Consider the following 26,682-nt stretch of genomic DNA (forward strand, 5'->3'; position numbering starts at 1 on the left):
TGTAGAATGAAGGTTACATGTCTCGACCTTCCTACTCTACATATAATTTGCATACAAGCTGAAATACATTTGTATACACTCTACAATTCACCAATGGAGGCAGCTATAATGTTGTCAATGGCCACAGTGTGTGGGCTAAATGTTTGGGGACGTGCAACTGTGTCCCTGTGACTAACTTTAATGTAACGTACAGGAAGGACACTGTGTGGAAACGAAGCTGCTGCGTTGAATTGAGTACAGCTGTAGAGCGCCCCCCACCGGCCAGACCTCACATCGAGCTGTCGCTGCAGCGATAGCCTAATACACACATAACAATCATGGCGGAGAATGAAACCCTGGAGTGTATAACGGAGCACGAGCGGATTTTACAGGAAATTGAGAGCACTGACACGGCTTGTGTTGGACCCACTCTCCGGTAAGCATACGCGGCTTCTTAAAACCTCCTCCCCGGTCACAATGTCCGTGCGTGTTGCCGCATCTCGTGCGTTATAAGACCTTTTGTTCAGGAGCTAGCTTGGCTGCCCAAGCCACTGGCATGCTAACATTAGCTATTTTAGCCAACAGGCTAAATGGTGTTGAAATAAAGCGCGAGCCTTGCTGACTTGTTAGCCAACAGGCCAGTGACCACTGGCTCACTTGAAGGCAGCTATAGCAAAACCGTGTAGTGTGCACGTGCGTGTGTTCGTGTTCCAAGTTGTCTTGTATTGATGGACGGCTGATGACCTGTCAATACGTAAACACCAGCGGTGGGTGTGGCTGTGACACACCACATCTTGTTATCAATATTTAGCTAGTTGCCCAAGTAGTATTTAAGAAATTAGAGAAATGTATGCTGGTGACATTCCAATATAACGGTTCGGTGGTTGGATGAGTCATCTGGAAAATCCGGTGTTGTGACGTGGTTCCCAATGAGCCTGGTAGCGGTGACATGACGTGGGTGGCTCAAACTAATGTCCCGCAGCACGCCGCACTGGTTATGTTAGTTATGTTAGCTGCCGAGCTAGCTTCAAAGGCCCTAATTACAGGTATTAGTTTGACAAGCTAGCGTTTAGCTGAATGGCTCCACCTGTCTCTCACACACCTGTCTCGTCGTCATGCCCGTAGGCCGTGGTTGTCGTGCAGCATACCTGAGTGAATCTATGCCCTAAAGGTAACATTACATCAACGCCTCGGTTAGTTTCAGTTTCCGTGTACGATCTCATTACCGCTGCCATTCTTTCTAGATTGTTTGGTGAAAAATGACGCCCGCTTTAATATCACGGCGCTTTCATGATTGATGAGTTTCCCTCTGGTAAATAGTTTGAAACCTCAGTGTTAAGGTCACATTTGATCTGCTCAGATTTCTAATGGTCCATGATGTCTGCATACATTTGACTGCTTCAGTGTCCATTTCCCTTTCTCCTGCTCCATGCAGGTGACTGTGCTTATACAGTGAGGGTGGCCCAGCAGTTGTGTATAGCTGCTTCCGGGTGCGGACTAATGCATGATTACAAAAGAGCTTTACCTGATATGATATCACTGATATCATATATGTGTCTCGGGCTCGATTGGTATGACTCCCTGACTGACCTTTGTTAACATGAGGATGGCGATGATTGCTGCCACTTATCATTGATGTTCATGTATCTTCCTAAAGCTGTCCCATTTTATTGACACACCTGGCTTTATATTTGGCCTTGATAACGTTTAAACTGTGAATGGATAAACTGAGACGCGAATCATAAAGCGCTCTCTGGATGAAAGGAACATTAACTAAAATGTCTTTCAAATGCAGCCTCTGTAGGACGCTGACGCTGAGTTGGGACACAGTGCAGATGTTGCTAAGCTAGCTAGCAACATGGTCTGTGTCTGTATGAAGCATAGACGGTATTTAAAGATCTTCCTACTCTACATACAATTCGCAAACCTCCTGCACTACGACTACTCAGAACAACTAGCAATCACAGCAGCCAATTAGGGCAAATGTTGGCCTACAATTTGTATCACAGTATAATTTCGAAGCACGAACGGTAACAGTATATGTCACAGTGTATTCGTTTTTCATACAAAAGTCAATACAGTTGCTTTTGAAGGGGTTGCACTCTGGTATGGCAACTGCATGGCATCATGTCAACCATCAAACATTCTAAATGTTATATTTTTTTGATTTGTTATTGTCATCTATGGTGGTTATTTACATAAAACAGGCATTTCAAATGAACAGAAAACAAATTATTGTATTTTTAGCTGAATATATAAACTCTGCTATCGGCAGAAGAGCCAGGCCCTGTAATTACTCTGAACAGCATGCATGGGAATAAATTACAATATAATAAGTGTCTGATTAAATCGGTTGTTCCAAATGTTTGAAGGTTGTTCCTCCACGGCTTATTTTGACTTGCAGTTGTGACAAATTGTGAACTTTGTGTTGTTCATGTGGTGTGTGTGTGGCGCTGCTGTCTGTGCCACAGTACCATCAGCATGTGTAAATATAACCGGCAAACTATCAACAATAGCCCTGCCTGTTTTGATCGGTGCATATCTAGTCTTTCACGGTCCGCACGGTGTACTTTCTGTACCTTTTTTATACCGTGCACCCCTACTGTCAATGTGGGTGGGTGGGTGGGTGTGTGTGTGGGGGGGGGGTATAAAAATGATTTTTTGATCCATCGTCCCATCCTTGAACGTGAGGGTTTATGAACTATACTGCAGCCAGTCACAAGAGGATGATAGAGATGTTTTGGCTTCACTTTGGGTGAACTGTCATGTTGTCCATCTTTACAGTACATACAGTCTAGGCTTGTTCAGAAGGGCACTGCCTTAAGCGTAGTTAATACTTGCTGTATGAAAGCCTGCATGCCAGAAATCACGTGACCGTCACAAATAGTCTTGTCACAAGCTTTTTTTCCTTCTATATACCTATATTCATGATACCTATTATCTATGTCTGCAGTTGCAGTGCAGCACAGAGCACTTACAGATGGGGCTGGGCAATGTATCGATAATGCTATTGTGATATGGACCCACCCTATGATTCGATTCAGAGGGCTACAATGCGTTTATTAAAACAATTTCTACATTTTTAGTCCATGATTTATTTTTTCTCACTTTTTATTTTAGCTATTTTTATAGAAACACTGCATATTTTTAGTGATTCATAATTTTAAAAACGGATTTATTTACTTCCATTATTATTAATTTAATATTCTATAACTAAGAAAAAAGATGTGCCAACTGAAGGGCTACATTTCCAACATTGCAAAGAGAACCAACAAGATAATAAATACAATTGGCCTATAGCAGCATCCTCGTAGTAAAAACACAGAATTCAGCATGTTCTAAATTATTTGACATAACGAGCTGCTGTTATTCACAAATAAATAATAGAGACTTCTCTCATCAGCCGGCCTCACCAGAACTCCGCTAGTATTTATCCATGCTTAGAACATAAACAAGGCGCACGTGTATCACATCTGTTGCGTTCAGGGGCAGCGGTAAGGAACGGACAGCCCAGAGTCACAGGCAATCATAACGTTGACAATTAAGTTTTACATTTCCGATTTATTGATTGTTCTGCATCGAGTCATAATCGTTCAAGAGAGAATGCATCTAAGAATCCGTCTTTTTAACCCCCCCCCCATATTTGTTATTTTAGCCACATTACTGATTATCAACATTTTATTGTGTGAATATTTTGTGAAAGCACAATAGTCAACCTTAGAATATGTTGCAATATCGATATCAAGGTATTTAGTCAAAAATATTCATATCCGTATCACCCATCCCTACTTGCAGAGCAGCTGCCAGATACTCAAACTTTACACGTGTCTCATGCTTTACCTGAAAGACTCACATTTTGATGTCACACTCTTCTTCCATCACCCTTCTCAATTTCTATAACCACATGTTTATGACTTCAAAGCAATGCGTACAGTGTAGCACACAATATTCCCAGACCACATATCTTGTGGAAGGAATAACCGACCTTGACTTGAAACTTTATCAACCGTTATCTATCTATATGTGCAAGTAACAGGCACTATGACAATACTGTAGGCTGTTTTAAGACTGGTACTAGCAGTTGAAAAAGCACAAAAAATCTACACTAACATCCAAAAACGACAGTGTGATTGTTCTTCATTCCGTTGAAAGGTAGAATGATAAAGCGCAGTGCTTGTGACCCAGTGGCCACTTCCTGCCCTGAGAGGAAGCAGGGAAACGGGGATCTATTTGTTTCAGGAACCACCTGTTTTTAATTATTAATACAGGAAAGAGGAACCTCATATGGTCGCATGGAGAGTGGTGATTACTGGGCTACGTGAACGTGCACATGTACAGTTTGCACGTGCTCTGCTGTTCATTACATCATATAGTTCTTAGATTCAATTTCTTAAGGAGTTCTATGGTAATCAGTGAGTCATTTATCAAGAACGATTGGACTGTAAATGTATGCACTTTAAAAAAAAGAATTCTATACATTAAATTTAAAAAAAAGTAAGTTGATGAATCATTCATTATTCTTTGAACCCCTTTCAGGAACAGTGAATGAGAGAAAGCTCCTCCTCTTTCAGCTCTAAAACAGAAATATGGCCCATTAAAAAGATGTAATTACATTTGACTCGGGTACTGTGGCAATAGAGCCAACTTCAAACTCGTCTGCAAATGATGTGGACTATAGGATGAACATTTTGTGAGACAAAGCAGCGTCTGATTTGTTTATCATTTTGTATCATTCATTTGTGAATGTAGCAGTTTCTCTTCCACGTCACTAGATGGAGCCGTTACTCCAGCTGAAGCAGATGGGGATGTTTGTAGTGAAGCTTTGGGCTCATTCATCACTTTCTAACCACCTGATATCAGGAGCATGTTCAACTTAAAGGCCCATGAGTTTGTTTTAAGATTCCTCTACATTGAAGTATTCGGTTGGTACGAGGCTTTTCCAAATAGTTCAGGTCTTCGCTGCTTTTGAATCTTGACATTTAAGTGACAATACATAGTGGTTGGATATCATCGAGAAAGTGAAATTCTTCGTTAATTCCATTTTGGAACATGCCAAAAACCACGTACTGTTAAATGGAGAACGATGCCTGTTATTTTCAAAGTACATGTAAAATATCACAACCACACAATGTGTGTTTGTTGTGTGACCAAGATTTTGCTTCAGAAAAATGTCCTTCTTCAATGGTACCTGCTTCTGCACAAGTACACACATTTCTACGAATGCACAACGACACATGATTATTAAACACTCCAGCTCTCTCCTTCTCTTTCTCACACAGACTCAGTGTATGTACACACGACCATCTGTGCCCGTTGAGGTGTGTGTGTGTGTGTGTGTGTGCATGTGCGTGCGTGTGTGGGGGGGGTTGACCGGCAGTGATTCATAGCAGGGTTGTTTTACAATAATGTGCAAACAACTGGCCACCTTGGCCTCCACCACTAGCACAGGGATGTTGGTTCCCAGTGTTTTTGTCGTGCTGTTGTTCAGCATGTGCACACATAATGAGGCATCGTGGACGTCAGTGCACATGCCACCACTAAGCAAAATTGTATTGGAAATGATTTGCCCCTCGTCGAGGTCTTCACCATGCGTCTGCTCCACGTAGGGCGACAACTCTGCCACAGTGTGTTAGTCTTCACCGCCGTAGATGATGAACTCACAGGCCTCCTGCTCTCTGTCACCAATACGTTGTTATAATGCAGCCAAGTTAACAATATAGTTGTTCTCAGTCACACACGTCTCTGTCTGAAATAGTGATTTAAGGAGGGGAAGCAACAAAATCAGTTTTAGTCAGGATAGAGGGCTGAAACTAGGGGTGGTAAGGAAGGTAAGCTACAGAAAGTAACCCTATGGTATGAATTTTGAATATATACCAGGCAGAGCCTGGAGATACACCATACTCAACAGCACTATGTCTGCGGCGGAGACCTTCAGGTTTCTGGGATCCACAATCTCCCAGGACCTGAAGTGGGCCTCCAACGTCAACACCATCCAGAAAAAGGCCCAGCAGAGGATGTACTTTCTGCGCCAGCTCAGGAACCTGCCTCAGGAGCTGCTGATCCTGTTCTACTCCGCCATCATCCAGTCTGTTCTCTGTTCTTCCATCACTGTGTGGTTTGGATCGGCCACCAAACACGACAGAGACAAACTACAACGGATAGTCAGGACTATTGGTTCCAGCCTGCCCTCCATCCTGGACTTGTACACCTCCAGAGTCATGAAGCATGCTGGAAAGATCACTGCAGACCTTCACACCCTGGACACAAGCTGTTCCAACTCCTCCTACAGAGCACTGTACGCCAAAACCAGCAGACCCAGGAACAGCTTCTTTCCTCTGGCCATTCACTTTGATGAACACTTAATCAGACACATCCATCTGCACTATCACCACTTTCTGCACTAACATCCCCAATTAATTGTCACTGTTGTTGTTTTTATATTGTACATACATGTTGCTACTCTGTTGTCTTTAATGTCTTTTTATATTTATCCTGGTATTTGTAATTTAAATGTATGTACGACGAGCGCGTACGTGTAACCGGAGTCAAATTCCCTGTACTGTATGTGCACCCATACATGGCCAATAAAGCTGATTCTGATTCTGATTAATCTAATGCCCTCTGCGCCGCATGGTCGTTTACCGGCTCTAAGACAAGAACACACAGAAGACCTGTCAACATAAGCTGTGGAGGAACACCTAACTTAAGCAGACAGTTATTATAGTGTAATTCATTCCTATCTGTATCATAATACAATACATGTAAAATAAGAATTCAATCATTTTAAAAACGAATATATATCGTGATATAAACCTTTACTGTGTGTGCTTCAAAATGATACCGTGTTACACATTTTGGGCCGTACCATCCAGCCCTAGCTGAAACTGAGAGGAAAAGAAGGTTTGGACTGTTATCAAAGTAGAATGTCTGATGCAGGAAGCTGTTTCACAATACATGTGGTTCTCTTGGGTTTACGTTGTTAAATAAAGATTGTCTTCAGGAGATGGCTTATGTTTTCACGCTTGTGTCGTGCTTGGAGTGGCCGCTACGACTAGAAAAGCACCATATAATTGCAGCCCATTACCATGACCATATATGGTGTCATACATAGAGACGGTTGACTTCTCATTCTATGCTTGTTATTTGCCTTTCTTGACATCACAAACTTCTAACAAAGCCTGAGGCAGCCTTTTGTAGCTTGTGATTCATTTTTGTTCAACAACCATGGAGTTGTGATAAATGCACTATAAGACAATGATAATAATTTTGGATGTTGGGTTTCTTTGACACACCATTTCCTCCTCCGTCCCTCCAAATCATTTTCCCGTATTACCGCTCACATTGTTCTAGCCATAAATCAGTACAAACCAGCTTTCTGCCTCCATGGGTTCGAGGCAATTTCCATATCCAGCCGACACAGAGCAACATTAGTGTTTGTGTGCAATCCTGTTTTTGTCCATCTGGTGAGTAGAAGTCCAACATTCAGTGCCAGAGGTGAAGCTCTGTTGACCTGAAGGGAACTGTAAGATGGTGAAGCTCTGTTGACCTGAAGGGAACTGTAAGATGGTCATGGTCCTGTGGGTTTGTCACTGTGACATTGATTTGTGTACCTGTAGTATGGGAAGGGCCATGATTGATTTGTATTGCTTACTTTGTATGGGCAACTTTCATTGGAATAAACAAGAGTTATCTTGGGGTTTTGTATTGAATCCTTATTATTCATAAAAATGAATTGTGCCATATTGTAAATACTTTACATGCACACTGTAACACACACTGACCAACAAATGCAAAAAGTATCGCGTCAGCTTTTCCAGGATGTCCAGTGCAGCTATCGTTAAAAAAGGAACCTCCATCAGGCTGTAGATGGATGTATTTACAAAGTGATATACGAACATTTCATTGTTCAACTCCCATTTCCTCGCCCCTCCCAGGTCTATTTACGATGACCAGCCCAACGCCCACAAGCGCTTCATGGAAAAGCTGGATGCCAGGATAAGGAACCATGACCGTGAGATTGAGAAGATGTGCAATTTCCACCACCAGGGCTTTGTGGACGCCATCACGGAGCTCCTCAAAGTCCGCGCTGATGCTGAGAAACTGATGGTAAGAGACGTAACAGTTTGGTCTGCAACCCACGTGAGTTGCCAAATCTCAAAATATAGTGGCCAATTAGATTGTTAAAGAATCAAATGAAATATGTGCCAACGTTCCAACCCTCACCTATGGTCACGAACTCTGGGTCGTGACCGAAAGAACGAGATCTCGGATACAAGCGGCCGAAATGAGCTTCCTCCGTAGGGTGGCCGGGCTCAGCCTTAGAGATAGGGTAAGGAGCTCGGACATCAGGGGGGAGCTTGGAGTCGAGTCGCTGCTCCTTCGTGTCGAAAGGAGTCAGCTGAGGTGGTTCGGGCATCTAGTCAAGACCGAGGACACGCTGGAGGGATTATATCTCCCGGCTGGCCTTGGAACGCCTCGGGATCCCCCAGAATGAGCTGGAAAGTGTTGCGGGTGAGAGGGAAGCCTGGGTCGGCCTGCTGAACCTGCTGCCACCGCGACCCGACCCCGGATAAGCGGCTGATAATGGATGGATGGATGGATGAAATATGTGCTTTTTTTATAGTGTTTTTTAGAGAGACAACGAGAACTAGTTCTGAAATATTCCATTACATCACTTAAGAGCTAGTCATCATCACTCAAAACATGTTTCTATTCATTACCTTATAGGTTACAACTTTGTCTGGAAGATAAGAATTCTCGATTGTTACGTGAATCAAGCACGACAGGTTCTGCTGTCAACTCTTAAAAACTGTTCACCTCATCCGAAAATTCTAACATTTTCAGGAATTGATATTAAATCTAATGGCCTTTGAATCAGCACTTGTTCTTGATGGGGCTGTTCTCTGTAATGGGACACGGTAGCTGATGAGCACAGACGCTGTCCCACAATGGAAAGGTCATAGGTTCTACTCCCTGCTAGCTGCCCAGTGCAACATTATGTTGTTTTGGATCACAGTCCTGGTTAAGTTTCTCAATACGTCTCTTATGCTTTCACAGTAGCTTAATAATAATAAAAAATCGAAGCAGTGATTATTTTGTTGGTACCCACCCTCCCTCGTTTGGAAGCTTCGCTGTTGAAAGGCCTGTCATCAAAAAGCCGACTGGTCAATTGGGTCATGGCTCTCAGCCGTGTGACAAGAGCCGAGAGTTCAAAAATCCCCGTCCAGAATCGAGAAGTTTGTCACTGAATCTGTGAGAAAGAGCCTGTCACAAGCCATTAAACCCCATGAAAGGCCCAGTGCACCGGCGACGGGTTCAGGTCCTCGCTGCCTGGTTAATCTGAATTTGCCTGCCTTTGTCCTTGCCCCTTCATGGACAATGAGCTGATTACAAGGCTGAGCAGCTGCAGCGAGGGAGGTAGTGAGGGAAAGGAGAGGGTATGAAGAGGGGGAGCAGACAGACAGGGAGAGGAAGGACGGACACGTGACAGCATGTGTGGTCCAACCGAGACCAGCTCATTCATACCTTCTCGCAAAGCATTCAACTGTCGACATTTTAAAACAGGGTTTTTTTCTTTTTTTAGAAGAAGAAAAATTCAGAAGAACTGCGTTTCGATCTGAATCTTCGTCCAGATATCAAAAACAGCAATACAGAAGCCAGACTTCCAAACATGTCCAAATGTTTATATACGTCATATTCATCATCACATATGTCAGAACATTTTTAAAAAGGTAAGAAATAATTTTAAGGACCAATTCTAGATTACATTTTTGAACACTTATTGAGAAACAGAAACAAAAAACAGAACAGAACAGGGAAACGCAAGACTGGAAGACCTTTCATTCATAGATGTAAACTTCCAAGAAAATAAAATGTTACAGTTCTCAAAATCTAAACTTGTGTGTTTATGTTTTCAGCCTGCAACAGTTCCCAAAACAGCTTTAAAAAATGTTATGATGCGTTTCCCTTCTTTGTGGACAAATCTAAAGTGTTCGTCCGTCTCCGTCTGTGGCTCTCCGCCCTAGGCCCATTGATTCCTTCTAAAGACCTCACTCTTAAAAATCTGTCCATAATCTATTTTATATGTAACAAACTGGTCCCTGTAGTTTTCAACACAAGTTACTCAAACGGGAAAGTAGTGCATGTGTTGGGGACTATTTTCAATGGCGGTTTAATCCAAATTTGGTGCTCTATGGGGTCGAGTCAAGACTATATTTGTGTGTTCATAGTAATGAAGAACCATGTCGCTCATTGTGTTTGGACAACAATGGAGCAGAAGAATAAGGCGCATGGTATTTGTTGAAGAAATGTGCAGTAGACATAGGTAGAGAAAAGAAGAATATAGGGAGATTCCTGAAGGCTATACAGTTTAAACTGATGTCTGTTTGTTTTGAAAGGGTCAAGTGACGGACACTAATCGAAGACTGCAGGAGGCTGGGAGGGAGGTAAGTTCACGTCTTCACGTGTATGCATGAGTGTGCATGGGACAAAAAGGGCAGCTTTGCATTGTGTCCTCTGGGCATACGCCTGCTTGTTAACTGCGAAGACGGTTCGGAATTAGACGTGACCGTTCTTTAACCCAGTCGTTAGCGGCGGTGGCCTCTTTCTCATTGTTTCCTTTCCCATTGTGTCCCTCAGGTGACAGCTCAGACGGAGGAGGTGATCCGCTGTCGGATCCAGCAGAGGAACATGGCCACCACGGTGGAGAAGCTCCATCTCTGTATACCAGGTAGCGCCGCTGTTCGTGTCGCAATGCGGGCGCCGCTTTGATTCTCGTGCGTGACGAGGCGTTACCTCAGGGGGCTTCCGGAGGCCACGCATGTGTACTTGTGCCTTGAATGTGACCAGTTCAACACACTTCTTCCAATCTTGCATGTCTTGAGTGACTAACCTAACTTGGTGATTAGACCCACTAGCTTCTAGGCAACGGGCATGTTAAAAACATATCTAAGCTGAGGTCAGCCGTTTTCAGTTCTTCATTTCTTACATCCCGTAGCGTATAGAATATATGTAATAGAAGTACTCATAGATGGCACTTATTGCCAACCTAATTGAAGATTAGGTCCAATAACCATTAGAAGCTGAGTATGAGGATGCTTTATGAATATAATTGACCCCTTAAGGAGCCATTTGCTGCAGGGTTGATGCAACAAGCACTGGTCACCACCTGAGAGGCTCCAATCCACCGGTGACCTGACATATTTAGTGGTTTGGCCTGGTTTTCTTAAGTTGGACTGAGGATATTATTATTTAGTTGAACATTTACGTGCTGTATGTTTTATTTTCTACACTTATGTATCATGTACAGTACATTTGGAGCAAAATGCTTCAAGCAGCAAACTTACCGCTCCTGTTTCCCGTCTTCTCTTTCTTTTGCAGTGCTAGAAATGTACAGCAAACTCAAGGAGCAGCTCGAATCCAAAAGGTACCGATCTCACAAAGCTTCTCATCACAGTGTGACTGACGTATAACCCGTGATAATGAAAACAACTGACGAGGATGCCAGATTCTGAAAGTGTAACTTCATTCAGTCTCTGATCGGACTTGCCCCACCTACTAGTGGTCACAGCACTCTCTCCCCCACCCTGTGCAGCTACGATGACCCGTAGCACTAGATTGCCATGCTACATCCCAGCTGCGTGTGGTTGTAAGTACATCAGACCATAGAGTGGCGTGGCGCTATGGGGCTACGGTACATTGCTGCTGCACAGGTTTAGAGGTTTTTGTCCCCACTAGTTGGCAGGGGGCGTGGCCACAGGTTCAACAGACTTTTCAACCCATAGAGCCTGTGCAGCTATGTTTTCAACAACATAGCTGCCCATAGCAAGTGAAAATCTTGTTTTTGCTGACTTCCAGCGGTTCAATGTCTCACCTTGAGTCAGTGATGGAGAGGTGTACTCATCACTGCTGGGCATGGTAACAGAGCTCATCTCTGATCTAGAGCTGTTTGAAAAGTTGGTCCTCAAAAACTATTAAAATGTCTATTTCTGTGCATTATGTCAATGGCCTTGTGTCGAAGATTATTATTATTTTATACAGTTTTTCAAATTTAGATTATTTGTTGACATCCCTATATCACACCCAACCATACACAACTGTCTGGCCATTTACATCAGCCATCCCTCATGAAATTATACAGACACATTAATCAACAACACACTCTCATTCCATTGTGTAAATATTAACCTTCATAAATATGAACATTTTTCATGGATTTAAGGATTCAAGGGCAATTTACTGTCAATAGACAACTTAATTGTAGCCCATTTGCAACACAAGAAAAACATGACAAACAAAACCAGTGGTGTTTTCCCGGAGTGCAATCTTTGAACTTGCATTGAGGAGGAAGGCCAACAGCAGCAACAAAACAATTCTCTGGGCAATATGGCTGACATCTTCACATTAAATTGAAACACTGACCGTAACATTTGACTGTTTGAGCAGTGAGCATCACAGAGTCCGCCTCCTCTCATGCCGCCGGAGTCCTGCACTCTGCAGGTGAAGTCTGCTTTGCAACCTGCTCATAAGTCACTTCTAGGTAAATGGAAGTGTTTCTACATACATGGACAAGAGTTTATCCATGTTTCTGTTGTCCACTGAAGTGTGTGTTTATCTATTTTTGCTGTCATCAAACATTCTCACAAACCAATCTGCAGACTCATCCAGTATTCATGACCTAGGCTTCCACTGCTCCGCGGGTTTGACTGAACTTTATTTCCACCCCATGAACTTCATGTCTGGTCTTATTTACATGCCTATCCGTATATAGAGGGGTGGGGAGTTCATGCTGGACAGGAAAATAATGACCCTTTCTTGTTCATTACTGTGTACCAAAAGGAAGAGGCCATTCACTGGCAGGACAATTGACCCTCAGTGGGCCCTTGTTCACAACAAGGCCCCCTCACTGCAGCTCTGTCACGGCCCACAGCCAATCCGAGGCAATTAGACCATTGCCAGCCACCTAGTGGGACTTGTGTGTGTATGTGGAGCCTACTTGAAGCACTAATGACATAACCTATACACTTTACATTAAATAAATGATTTTCTATACCCAAATGCACATTATTGTCTATACTGTATGTGCCAGGTCCCAGGTCACATTCTGTTCCGTCTCCTGCCACTTGCGGTCTTTGTGTCCTCCTTCCTGGAGCTCCGCACTGTGACAAACCGTTTCACCGTACAGCTTATGAGGCTGTCTTCTGTTCATGTGGGTACAACACAGTTTACACTCGCTGACTGACCAATAGATCCCTTCACAGCCTGCCTATCAGCCTAATGATGGGAGCTCAGCACACTGACCTAAGGCTGAACCCTTGTGATGTGTGCGCACGCCGAAAGAGCACAATATCTTTGGAACACAGGTAGCCAAATAAGCCCTAAGAATGAAACCTCACACTTTACTGCGTGCCATGTATTAGACATAATGTGAGCAGTTGGTCGATAGGGCATCTAAAGGACAAAGCAATATCCCACCATATTTTAATACGCGGGTCACAATATTACTACATTAAATTACATTCAGTTTTTCTCCGAACAGTCATGTTCAAAAGATCAAATTGCAAGCAGCAGAACCAGAGATCCATGCCTACATTACCCACAATGCAGCTGACATCAGCGTGTCGTGCTAGTAGTAGCTAACCTCGACCGGAGTCTCTAGACTGCAGTGGAGATAAGGAGCAGGCTTCCGAGGTCTGATCATCTTACTTCTTTCTAACTCCACACCTCCCTCCACACGTTGGTCAGACTTCACACAACTCCATCTGGAGGCACTCTGAAGACGGTGTACTACTTTGTGTGCAATAGTACTCTCCAGCGCCTGCTAACACTCTGGGCTTCCGACGTACGTGATGCGAAACAAACTCCGTAGTCCTAATGTACATCAAGTGCATGTGGAGATAAACGGAGGCAGTCTCAGTAGACCAATCAAGAGGGTATCTTCCAAAGCTAAAGGCTTTTTACTTTGAAATTCCCTTTTTGTGCTTCCCTGGACATTGTTTCTTTGCTGAGCTGCAGAGGAGTGATACGCACTTGATTTAACTAACTCGGACTGCCGAAGTCTCAAATTAGCCTCCCGAGAAAGTTTATATAATATTATTGCACTGAACTGGGACTGTAGATTTTGTTCCCATCACTTACAAGCTCATTAGGAATGTATCTCCCAATGCCATGTATGAACTGGGGGAAGTAATGCAACAAGCAGAGCTGCTTCAGTGTTCCTTTGGTAACCTGATTATTGTTTTATGACGGACAGAAAGAAAGTAAAATGGAACCTACCCGTTAATGGTTCTGATTAACGGGGCATAGTTGTGACCGCAACCTAACTGAAGCTACACCGTTTGTCTCTACAGATACTATGCTGCATTGAAAACCATGGAGCAGCTGGAGAAGGTTTTCATTCCCAGGTAGGATTATACTATCAAGGTTCATGATGGAACACTCCACTGAGAACAGTCGTTGTTCGCCCTCTGTAGGCTTCAAAGATGGCTCTGAAAAGTTAGTAGATTGGTTCCCGTCAGCGCTCCCTGAGAGCATTAATGTGCCAGATGTAAGCCAAAGTTCTACTTTCCACTTACGCTGGGGCCGCTGAGGTCCACCATAACAACATGGCGGTACGCCGACGTCCCCACGGAGCCGAACTCTGATAACAGAATGTACGTCATGCGGACGTGGAAAGTATAGCTCCCGCTAAAGTAGAGCTACTCCACGTCTGTGTGTGCGTCCATTTGGGGCTATAACCAAGGCTTTACCATTCCTCTCCCAGTTTACACATTTTAACTACGGATTTGTTCAATGGAAGTTCAACTCAGTGAAATATGACGTTGAAGTTAGCAGAAGACCTCCATGATATAGGAAAGGCCTCTTATGTTGGGTAAAATTATTAGTTATCTGAACCAATGACAAACTCCCATACAGTTCTGTGTAGAGAGGTTCTTCTCCAACAGTGGAGAGGTAATGGTGGGCGATCTGCGCCTGTTTGGATTTAGGACGCACGTATGAAAGTGAAAATTAATCTGATTCACACTGTCCTCCTGATCTGTGTCACATGTGAGCAGAGAAAACTGATTTTGGCCACATTTGCTTGTAATGGGAAGGAGAGCCTGAGCTCAATCTCAAATGATGCTGGAAGTATAACCAATATATCACAGTAATGTTACCTCGGTAGTAGTAGCATGACACTGACTGGTCGATGGTCTCATTATTGGATGTGGTTGATTTGTGTTCATGTCAAATGAGACAATGCTGGTTGGATTAGACTGAACTCTTTAATGTGGACACCACTGGGCTGTTTCTGCTGTGTCTCCGGCAGGGTAAGTCAGTACCGGTTCTGTCAGATCATGGCTGAAAACCTGCCCAGACTGAGAGAGGAGATCAAGGAGATCTCCATGTCGGACCTCAAGGACTTCCTGGAGAGCATCCGAAAACACTCCGACAAGGTTGGACATACCGCCATGAGACAGGTATGAGGGTTTGTGCTTTAAAACAATGCCCACAATAGATTTAAAAAGGTATTTATCAACTTTGTGTGTGTGTGTGTGTGTGTGTGTGTGTCCAGGCACAGCAGCACAGGACCTTTAACAGTGCTGTAGCCAAGCAGGCCAGCATGGGCCACTACACCAAGCCTGTGTACTCTCTCAACGGACGGACACACTCTCACACTCACTACGGCCGCCTGCTGACGGCCGACGAAACGGGAGATGAGGAGGAAGCTGATGAAGAGGTGAGGAAGCGCTTCGTGGTCGGGTTGGACAGGATGTGATCGTGCAGAGAAAAGCCGTAAACTGGGGTTCTTTCTGATGTGATGGCTGCTAAATGTAAATGGGGGAGTTTTTGGGGTGTATAAATGTCATTACTTTCTATATATTATTTCTATATATATATATATATACTTTATATACTTTATATGGGTGTTAGAGTCCTTGTGAGAAAGTGATTTCTTTTTGGCTGCTGTAGTCCCAAAGAGTCTAAAGTAAACTTTCTTGCGTTCTCATCTGTCCTGATAGATTCTTACAGCCCAGGACCTGGTGGACTTCTCCCCCGTCTACAGGTGTTTACACATTTACACCGTGCTGGTAGGTGTTCCTCCGTCTCCCTCACCACTTGTGTAGGACCTCTGCTTTCAAGGTTTAGGAGAGTGATCCGTAGTGTTCTCTAAAGTCTACAACAATCTTTTACATATATTGTTATCATTATTTGTATTATAAATATAAAGGCCATCTGGAGTGCGAGAGCAAAACAAATGTCCTTCTTTTTGTCAATGTCGGTAACTTTTGGAGTTATTGTAGCCTGTTTTATTTCTCTGTGTCTGCAGGGAGACCGAGAAACATTTGAGAACTACTACAGGAAGCAGAGGAAGAAACAGGCCCGGCTGGTGCTGCAGCCACAGGCTAACATGGTGAGCAACACAAGCTGGCTCAGAAAGCATTATCAGGAAACAAGTTATGCTTTTTTAAAATATATATATATATATACACACATATATACACACACATATGAAGTGCAAACATGGCTTTCTGTGTCTTTGTCCAGCACGAGACGGTGGAAGGCTACAGAAGATACTTCAATCAGATAGTCGGGTAAGATGTTCCTCCCATTTTCACTTTATTGTTTATTTACAACTCCTGGATTTTTACACAGCACATTGTGGCTCAAATTCTCAAAGTATCTTTCTTAATTCGTTAACTTGCTAGCTCACTATAAACGGTCAGTTTCTAGCTGCAAATAACTCATATATTTCCATTTTATTCCAGTTCATTTTCATGGAAAGTTTCCACTTGGAATATTCCTGGAATTTTGAAACCATTGTCAGTCCTGTTGGTTTCAATGTGAACATAAATAAATGTATTGAGATGTATGTTTGTTCTGTGCGTGTCAGGTTCTTTGTTGTGGAGGACCATATCCTCCACGCCACGCAGGGTCTGGTGACCAGAGCTTTCACCGATGAACTGTGGAACATGGCCCTGTCCAAGATCATCGCTGTGCTCCGCACACACTCGGTAAGCAGCACGCAGACACACGCACACACACGCACACACACGCGCACACACACACACAGCAGGGAGCATACTGTGGATAAAAAGAGAGACTGTTTAGAGATAATAGAGCCTGCTGTGGATCTATTTATCCTGGAAGAACCTTCATTCTCTGGCATATGTATATATGTGTGTGTATATATAGACATATATACATATGTGTGTGTGTGTGTGTGTATATATAAATATACACACATATATGTGTATATATATATATATATATATATATATATATAAATAAATATGTATATGTGTATATATACAGTATATATATGTGTGTGTGTGTGTGTATATATATATATATGTATATATACACGCACACACACACACACACGTGCACACACACACACAACACTGAGGAGGTCAGTGCACCCACAAACAGCCTAATGATGTCACTCTCAGGAGAAAAGGTCAAAACACACATACGCATGCTGCCAAAGAAGAGGTCATTGGGGCCTTAATGAGAGACAGATTGCAACAATAACAGCAGATTAAGAAGGCATATTCCTGACCGCTGGGCTCCAGTCACTTGTAAATGACCCAGAGGATTATGCTAACAGGCCGGAGAATGGCCCAAACAGCGTGGGGTGAGACGACTAACAAAGGCCCCGGGCCTCCCCCCTGGCCTGCAGCCCCTCTGCTGGGCCATGACACAGGCAGCTCCACACCGCCAGGGGTCCTGCCCTTCCAACCAACTGCATGGCCAGCCCACAGGGAGAAAGTCTGTCTGACCACTTCTAATTTATTGTTAAAAAAAAAAAAAACATCTCCATACTGTTAGTACTCACATATTTCAATAATCAAATCTCTCACAACACACTGTTACCAAGCATTAATATAGCTAAGTTATAAGAACGACTGAGACTTGACGTCATATTTACATATAGCATGGATCAGAACATTGCACATGCAGGCTCATAGAACTGTCTACGTTCCTGCCACTGCTGTGATTTGCTGCTGCGTAGCCAAGTCTCCAGCTGCTTGTTGGTGTGTGTATGTGTGTGTCTGAGTAAACAAAGAGGCAGGCGGCCGCCGCTTTACGTCAAATCTCAGGCTGTGTTCATTCGCTCAGTTGATTTACACACTCCTGTGTTTGTCGGGATCCTTGTGTCGGCGTTAAGGGACTCCACTGTGCTGCTTTCAGGGTCATAAATCACTCGGCGCTCCTGAAAAATGGAGAGAGCTTGTTGGTACTGATTGACCCTTGGCTAAGCCCCTCCCTCTTACTTACTCCCGCTACGCCTGTCAAGCTGTATCCGAAATCACAACTTTGTTGTGACTTTCCCTACATAATAATCAATATTAAATTGGTGTTTTTTGCACCGTGAACAGTGCATTGAATAAGCATCATTTTTCTTACACTTACAGGTGTAAGATTGTATTTTTACAATATACAATATAATATATTTTTATCAGATATTTTTAAAATGGAAGAAAGTGCTTGGTTTTGACTTGAGCTTTTTCAACATGGTGGCATTTTACAGCTATGAAATATGTTTGTGAACGCATTTGAGGTGAGAAATAGGCGATGCATTAACACCGTTATGATCCATATTTGATCATCACTGCCTAGTTTTGATAGCAGCAGTGACTGACAGCTGCGTTAGAGACTCCTCGGCAGGATATCGTGACAGTTTGAGTGCTGTTTGCTAACTATGATGTTTGTTTTTTTCCCCAGTCATACTGTGATGACCCAGACCTGGTCCTGGAGCTGAAGAACCTCATAGTCATCTTCGCTGATACACTGCAGGTGGATTCAGAGCTATAGTTCTTTTGAACATCTTAGGACTCTGAAGGGTGCAGAACAACTGACATTAACACACTTGATCTTCTGTCTGTGTACAAAGGGTTATGGTTTCCCAGTCAACCGGCTGTTTGACCTGCTGTTCGAGGTCAGAGACCAGTACAATGAAACTCTCCTGAAGAAGTGGGCGCTGGTTTTCAGGTGGGCTTAGACGATACATGTGACTGTTTGTCTGTTATTACATTTCTTAGATGTTCACATGAAACCAAGCAGGGAGGTACATCCTGGTGTGAAGTTAATTGCTGCACAGCAAAGACATTTGTGTGTCCGCAGTGTTGCTGGAGTTTTTTTATCCTTTTAAGAAATGAAATGTTACAAGGAGCATTGAATTATCTCATTGAGTCCTCACCACAGACTGCGGTCACTCTTACAATACAAGCTGTCAGATCAAATTCAACGAAAGGATCAGGATATAGTTTCCTTTCATTCATAAGCTGGCTATCGTCATCATTTCCAGAGCTCTCCATCTGTGGTTCAGCTTTAAGTGTTCAGCTGTAGGGTGACTTATCGGGTGCTGCAGGAATGACTCCTGAACCCCAGAAATGAGAGAGGATTCTTGCTGGTTCCTTCGTCTCAAAGTTGATGGGCTTTTGGTGAGATCCCTGAAATAAGGTCTGTGGTCAAAACAAGCTGAAGAAGAGAGTGTAACAACATAAATTATATGAATACATATTAGGGCTGTGTATAGGTACTTGATACCTTCAAGGTATTGACCAAAATAACCCAATACCAAGTAGTATCAAGCAGCACTAACAAAGCAGCAGTGCAGACAGAGCTAACCCTTTAAGCTCATTTGGGAAGGGTATTTGGCTGCACAAAATGTGTAAGTATCATAAACATTTGTTTGCCACAGAGTTTATGTTCTGCAATAATTACATTATATTGTCATCTTTGGATGACATATGATAATAACAACTGAACAAACTGCACTTTAAATACATTAGTACTCCGAGTACCCAATAGTGACACAAAGAGAGAGATTCTTAAATAAGTGTTCACACCAAACACTAAATTGTGTTATTTCCCCCAAAGGGAGATCTTTGAGTTGGACAACTACAGTCCCATCCCAGTGGAGACAGAGGAGGAGTATATACTGGTCGTGAGTCGCTTTCCCTTCCACGATGCTGAGATAGAGAAGGTAACAATATGGATGTTGTATGTGTACAGATTGTAAAGCCCTCTGAGGATAATTTGTAATTTGTGATATTGGGCTATACAAAATAAACTGAATTGAATTGAATTGAACAAGCTCAGCTCCCATAGAATCTCAAACCTGTACTTTAAGGCAAGGCTTCTAGTTTGGATTACTTCATTGTGCATGCATAGATGCACGCTGTTACCTGTGTTATACACCATGCAATAATGACATGACTTGCCAAGCACCCATTTAGTTCATTTTCGCAGATCAGCGTCCACGTTCATCAAATAAATAAAAATTACAAATTGAATTTGTTAAATACTAAATGCGTTATCAGTCTACAGATGCTACAATTATACAATTAAAATATCCTCCGTACAGCAGCATAGAGTAGCAGCAGTCAGATTTCACCGATCACATGACGAGAGTAAGGAGAATTGACAGAAAAGCAGAGGATTTGGTTTCAGAGGGCACAAGCACCTATTTGGCCCTATTTATGACTTAAACCTCATGCCAATAGGAAACCTGATATCGTCAATGAGGAAATCTGTACACTTTGTCAGATAAAGTTGGCAACATCTGGAAGGAACACCACTAATCCACACACACCTTCAAGCGCTGCACGTTTGTGTTCTCTGAGCCTCTGGACAAGGGTTGTGGTTCTCTCTGCTCCGCACTGCCAAAATGAGCCGACACACAGCCATCCAGCATTAAAGATCAAAGCACGCGCTCCACAGATATTGAGCGTCAGCGCTTAATACATTTTTCCCATGCGTCCTACAAGCTCCCCAATGATAACTCACAAACTCGCCTTTCAACCACACCCTCTTACCCTCCACAAAATGTATGTTCATAGAACCATAACCATGGAAGCAAAGGACTGAATTGACTGAAACCTTATATTAGATAAGGAGTCATTTAATACGGTTGTTTTCTGTGTGTGTGTGTGTGTGTGTGTGTGTGTGTGTGTGTGTGTAAACAGCAGGACTTTCCAAAGAAGCTACCAATGTCCCAGTCTGTCCCTCAGATCTACACACAGGTCAAAGAGTTAATTTACGCCAGCCTCAAGTTCTCTGAGTCACTACACCGGAGGTTGGTCCCACGGAACAATTACCATTTTCCACTGTTAGTATGTCGAGGTGGACACTAGAACACCTCCACAGTTCCAATCCTGCTGACTGTTTGCCTCTTTGTTTTGTAACACTGATCTATCTGGACTTGCAAGATCTTCTTTGTTGTATCCAGTTCTACAGAGATTGACGACATGTTGCGAAAATCAACCAACCTGCTTCTGACAAGAACGCTCAGCAGCTGTCTGCAAAACCTCATCAAGAAACCTCACATAGGGCTGACTGAGGTACGCACAACACTGCAGTTACTAATCACCATCGACACCAAGAAGTCATTTAGTCTGAAATTGCAACCTTCTTTCTGTAGCTGGTGCAGATCATCATCAACACCACGCACCTGGAGCAGGCCTGCAAGTATCTGGAGGAGTTCATAACAAACATCACCAATGTCTCCCCCGAAACGGTACACACCACAAGACTCTATGGCTTGTCCACGTTCAAGGTAAATGTGGATTCTTCTTTGTGTTAATCATATACTTTGTTGCAATGTGTCGTGTTTCACCACCATATCATATGACCCATAGCTATCTCAGCTAAAACTGTGTGTATGCCCGGTCTGAAAGTGTGCGTACCAGGGGAGCATACGGACATACTTCTTTTCTAAATACCAGTTTTAATGTGTGGGGAATGGTGTATGCATGTTTTTTGTGTGTGCACATTATTTATACATCTGGCCCCTGAGTATGAAAAGAAGAATACATGGTCTGAAAATTAATGCAACAGAACGAGAGATATTGTCTTTGAGACTCTGACAGTGATACAGGATTGCAATGCAACAGTTTCCGATCAACTTTAACTAGTCTGGAAGAAGTGACAAATCCAGGCTTGTATCAAATCACTAACAGTAAAATCAAGCTTACTCAGCTATCCACATTGGCTAACAGCAGCATACCGGCTAACGTTACTGCTAGCCTTAGATTTGCTAAATGCTCATTAGTGTCTTTATTCCTAAGGGATAAAACTCTATTTTAAACGGTACTTAGTCCTATGAAGTCTTTCTAAGCGGCCTATGAAATATATTCCCCAGGATGCTCGTCACGCTGCAGAGGGAGAGATCTATACCAAACTCAACCAGAAGATTGATGAGTTTATCCAGCTAGCAGACTATGAGTGGGGTATGGCTGAGTCGGACGGCCGTGCCTCTGGATACCTCATGGACCTGATCAACTTCCTGCGTTCCACTTTCCAGGTCTTCACACATCTCCCGGTGAGTCTGATCCAGCATCCACTAATCTGTGACCTGTTCAAGCCGCCACCTTTGTCTTGGAACTGGGGTACAGTGTGTTCCTCCACTCAGTTTTTCGACTTTCAAATGGTGTGCGGCACTTTTGACTGTTTTTGTTGATAATAGGGATGTGATAAGTACTTTTTTCTAATTTATTTCCATTTTCCCTAAACCCCAACTGTTGTTTGGCTACATGTTCATCACATCCCAAATGTCTGAAAGTGAACTGATGTCTGTTGTGGATTTAAAGTTGAACTGAGTATGTGTTTCGTTGGTGGTCTCCCCATCTGCATGGTAACTACTATGTTCCTGACTTGGATACTGCTTTTGCACATGCCGACATTATTTCCAACAAGACCCATTTGGTGATATCAAAGTGTGGACGACTTGATGAGTAATGGTGTTTGGCCCAGATAAGCTGACAGATACAGCTTTCAGTGGGCTACTTGCCTGCTCTTCTCTCCTATATCTTTTATGATGTCCTGAATGAGTTGTAGCTTATTTTTCATTTTCCCATGTCTCCCATCCCCCGATCCACACCCCTGGTAATAAACAATACTGTAACAATTTTTTTTCTACTTATACCAGTTTTATTCCATGATTCATTTGACTTGTCAAGCATGCAAGATATCTATAGTTGAATTGACCTCCTCCTGTCCATTTATTGTTGCCACATTTCTTTTCCTGTCCTTTCCCTCTTTCCCTTCCCCTCTGCCATTTTTGGTTGGTTTGGGGGTGTCTCTACTCAGAATAACAACAATGACCATGCTTCGATGTCGGTGAGTATCACTGCCTTGCTGTTACAACACTATGCTGCCATTCTACGGGCAGAAGGGAGATGAAAAGCATGCTTATGTTTGACTGTGGAAGCTCCACTACTCCAGGCGTGTTGGTTCTTCTGGCATCTGTCCTCACCCTTACTGAGAACGTTGAAGAATAATCTGTCCGTTTGCGTTTTCGCAATAAATATAGTCGCCCAGAGGGACTTTGAGTGAGAGAGGACCAAGCAGCAACCACCACAACTGAAAGTAAAGCAACGGGCAAAGCTCCTCTAATGGCTGCTAGATTTTGCTGGCCAAGAAAGATGATTTAATTTAAGTCAATGCCTCTGAAATACAAAGTCAATTTTTTCCCCATAAGACATGGATTCAGTGGCTAATTTTACTTCTGCAGTGTGTCTTGCTCATGGTTATTTGGTTTCAGAAGTGGGTGGGGATGTGGTCATGACTTCAGAACAGAAAGATGTGTGCTGTTGTTATGAGTCGGGCACAAAAGCAACTGTCATCACGTGTGTCAAAGTAATCTCAATTTAAAGCTCCACGTACAATCTTTTTCTGAGCTTTAAACTGCATTTCATGGTCTTTGAGAATGTTGTCGGTGTCACTACATTTCAAGAATGACTTCCATGCTCAAGTGGAATCTTAGGAACCTTGGGTCTACATTGGCCCATTTGGGTGCTCGTAACTCAAACATCTTTGTTTTTTACTGTTCATGAGGGATGAGAATGCATGGCCTCAGACTAAATAATCTAATTTAAGGGATTCTGGCTAATGTGGTCCCTTTGAGAAGAAGCGTGCCGCTTTCCTTTTATACGATATCACGGTTTAAAAGCGAACGATTTCAAGGCACCAAGACTTTAAGCTGATGATTTAGCTATTCTCATTTCCTTATTTTTCTCCAACTGAACAAATAAAACCAGGGATTCGACCACGTTCCAGAATGCTACCAACGTAACTTCTGGGTTGCAGCACTGAGGCATCAATTAAATCCCTATCTTCAGTCGTCGTCAAACACAGTAACATATATAAAGTTCAATGGTAACAGCCATGCTGTGTGATTGGCTCTTCCTATCTTTACTGCTACACAGCCCACTTGAGGCTCTATTTCCCACGTCTACACTAAAACCCCAAGCTGAAATATTTGGAGACCATTTTCAAACGGCTCAGTTTTAGGGTGTCAAAAAAACGATGACTTAAAACTGAGTGTGTGAATGCCGGATGTGGCTGCCAGTCTGTAGAGTCAGCAATTACATTTTGTGATCGAACAAACTTGCAGTCAATAGGCTGAGATGTGATACCAGCTTAGAGTGAATGGAATGACCTCGTTGCTGCCACACCATGTATCACTCCTGTTTGTCAGCATGAAGGATGTTAAAAGGGATGCTGTGGAGCTCAAACAAAGGAAAGCTGTAGATTATTCTTTCGTTTTCTAAAGCTAACCACTTAAATTTCTCTTGGGTTCAAAGAACCATTTTGCACATTGCCATCAGTGATTAGTTTTTTTACTCTCATATCTTTAAATAACAGGAATCGCTGATTGTTTTTGATCTGGGTGATAATCGGCTGTGCATTTTCCTTGACATTGGGGTCCCCACATCATCCCTATGTTTGAGAGTTTTTGCATGGGTATCTTTGAGAATGGATTGTGTTGAGCTGCTGTTCTGTTCCTGTTATTTAAAGATCCATTCAAAGTTATTGTTAGCGTTTTAGACACTTGAGGGGAGGTATAAATTACACATGTTACAAGGTGGATAATGAGTTAAACATGCCTGCACACTAAAAGGCGCAAAATCCAGAAAGAACGCCTCAAGTTTTGGAAACGCTGACAATTCTTATTCACTTTGGAGTTGTACACATGTTGCTGTGGAGGTATGTGGCGTGTTACGTATGTAAAGTTGTTGATTGAGTTTGTGTTGTGCCTTACCTGCATGTCTTGGGTTGTGCTTTTAGTTTTTGGTGTGACGTTTTACAAAGAACACATGTCAATAGCACTGTATATGTTCTCATTCCTTTCATAGACAGATTGTTTGACCCAATGATGATTTGACTTCATGTCGAAGGCATGTTTTATCATATCCATGTGGGTCCCTGACATAAAAATCTCTTTAATGAGATAGATGGTTGGGTCAAACAAACCCAGCAGACCGCTGTTCGTATCCTGTGTGAAAACCCCTTTCTTTAATAACATATGTTAACTTACAAAACGTAGTTAACTTGCATCATGCAACATACTCAATTTGTCACCTAAAGTAATTAACATACGTAATTTGCATAACATAATTACATAACTGATGTCACGAACGTAACCAACTTAACATGGCACCTGACTTTCACCCTGGAGCCCGCTGTCCGTGCCCCGTGTGAAACCAACTTATTCTAATTTACAAAACGTACGTAACTTATCATACACAAGTACTAATTTGCCCCCTAGCCAAAGTTGCCTAAACCTAACTAAAGTCGTTTTGTGGGAATTCACAACGTTAACCATGTGTTGACGTCTACCATGCATGTTAAAAGATTTCGCGTTTTTCATCTCATTTTGCATTGTTTGAGCACCATTAATAAAATCCCATTTACCTCATTGTATTGCATCAGACATTTCAGTGGCAACCATCTCAATTTCGTAGATACCACAAGGACCAAGTGAAGACATATTCTGGGGATTTGGTGTAACTCCAACCAGATGTTCTAAAAATCAAAGATGAAAACTGAATCACCCATTCTATGTCTTGATCTTGTTCAATGCATTACCCCCCTCTCACTCCACAACTGCACACATTAGTGGTTCCTGCTTCCAGGACAGAGCTCTAACCAAGTCCCCATGGCATTCATCAACAACATTTGTCACACCAAGCACCTACATGCTCTGTCTCCATGCTTTTCTCTATGTTTTACATGCATTGTTTCTTGCTACTGTCAATTATTGCCATTGCAATTCGTATCGACATTATGCCGGATGTGGATAGAAATCCCTGCTGCAAAAGCTTCATGCACCTTTCTGTCTGCACTGATGTAAAACATGAGGATACGTGGTGCAGAGAAGGTAGACTGTGTCTGCAGTGAGTGTTTGCTGAGGCTGAAAGGTCTCTCGGATGTATGCAGCAGCAAATCGTGTTTTGGTTTGGTCGTGGTTCAAAACCAACTTGTCCTGTTGGCAACCAGCTGTTCACTTTGCCCGTCTGCCAGTCTCAGACATCTCTCGCTGAAAGTCAAGTGGTCTTTACCCAGATCGGGGTGCTCATTCTCTGTCTTTCTCATCCCCATCCTAATCTCTCCTACACCTTCCACCTTTCCCTCCTTCTTTTGCATCCTCTCATCCTTCCTTCTCCTACCTCCTTTCCCCTGTCCCTCTCTCTGTAGGGTAAAGTGGCCCAGACGGCTTGTATGTCAGCCTGCAAGCATCTGTCCACGTCACTGATGCAGATGCTGCTGGACACAGAACTCAAACAGATCAGTATGGGGGCCATTCAGCAATTCAACTTGGACGTCATTCAGTGTGAATGTAAGTACAATACATGTGATGTTTAGTTTTATTGATGAAAGTATAATTGGAAGGAACCCTGCCAAGGTGTAAACCTCTAATAGCCCCGATGTATT

The 26,682-nt window shown here is 42.9% G+C and overlaps 1 protein-coding gene across 5 annotated transcripts in view; it reads left to right on the top strand.

Moving 5' to 3' along the window:
• Positions 1-272: 272 nt before the first annotated feature.
• Positions 273-26,682, top strand: part of exoc6 (exocyst complex component 6) — a 36,438-nt gene continuing 10,028 nt past the window's right edge. The window contains exons 1-21 of one of the 5 annotated variants that reach the window (XM_034558205.1): positions 985-1,025; positions 1,105-1,150; positions 7,914-8,085; positions 10,377-10,424; positions 10,618-10,708; positions 11,359-11,404; positions 14,328-14,381; positions 15,287-15,437; positions 15,533-15,697; positions 15,981-16,049; positions 16,289-16,372; positions 16,507-16,553; positions 16,853-16,973; positions 18,688-18,759; positions 18,857-18,954; positions 19,846-19,951; positions 20,934-21,043; positions 21,197-21,308; positions 21,389-21,523; positions 22,109-22,288; positions 26,446-26,587. In XM_034558205.1, coding sequence (XP_034414096.1) covers positions 7,954-8,085; positions 10,377-10,424; positions 10,618-10,708; positions 11,359-11,404; positions 14,328-14,381; positions 15,287-15,437; positions 15,533-15,697; positions 15,981-16,049; positions 16,289-16,372; positions 16,507-16,553; positions 16,853-16,973; positions 18,688-18,759; positions 18,857-18,954; positions 19,846-19,951; positions 20,934-21,043; positions 21,197-21,308; positions 21,389-21,523; positions 22,109-22,288; positions 26,446-26,587 — 1,963 coding nt within the window. In that variant the 5' untranslated portion in view covers positions 985-1,025; positions 1,105-1,150; positions 7,914-7,953. The other 4 variants (XM_034558202.1, XM_034558203.1, XM_034558204.1 and 1 more) reach the window with 4 other exon arrangements.

The sequence above is a fragment of the Cyclopterus lumpus genome, chromosome 19 (assembly GCF_009769545.1).
Source record: "Cyclopterus lumpus isolate fCycLum1 chromosome 19, fCycLum1.pri, whole genome shotgun sequence".
Taxonomy (NCBI): domain Eukaryota; kingdom Metazoa; phylum Chordata; class Actinopteri; order Perciformes; family Cyclopteridae; genus Cyclopterus; species Cyclopterus lumpus.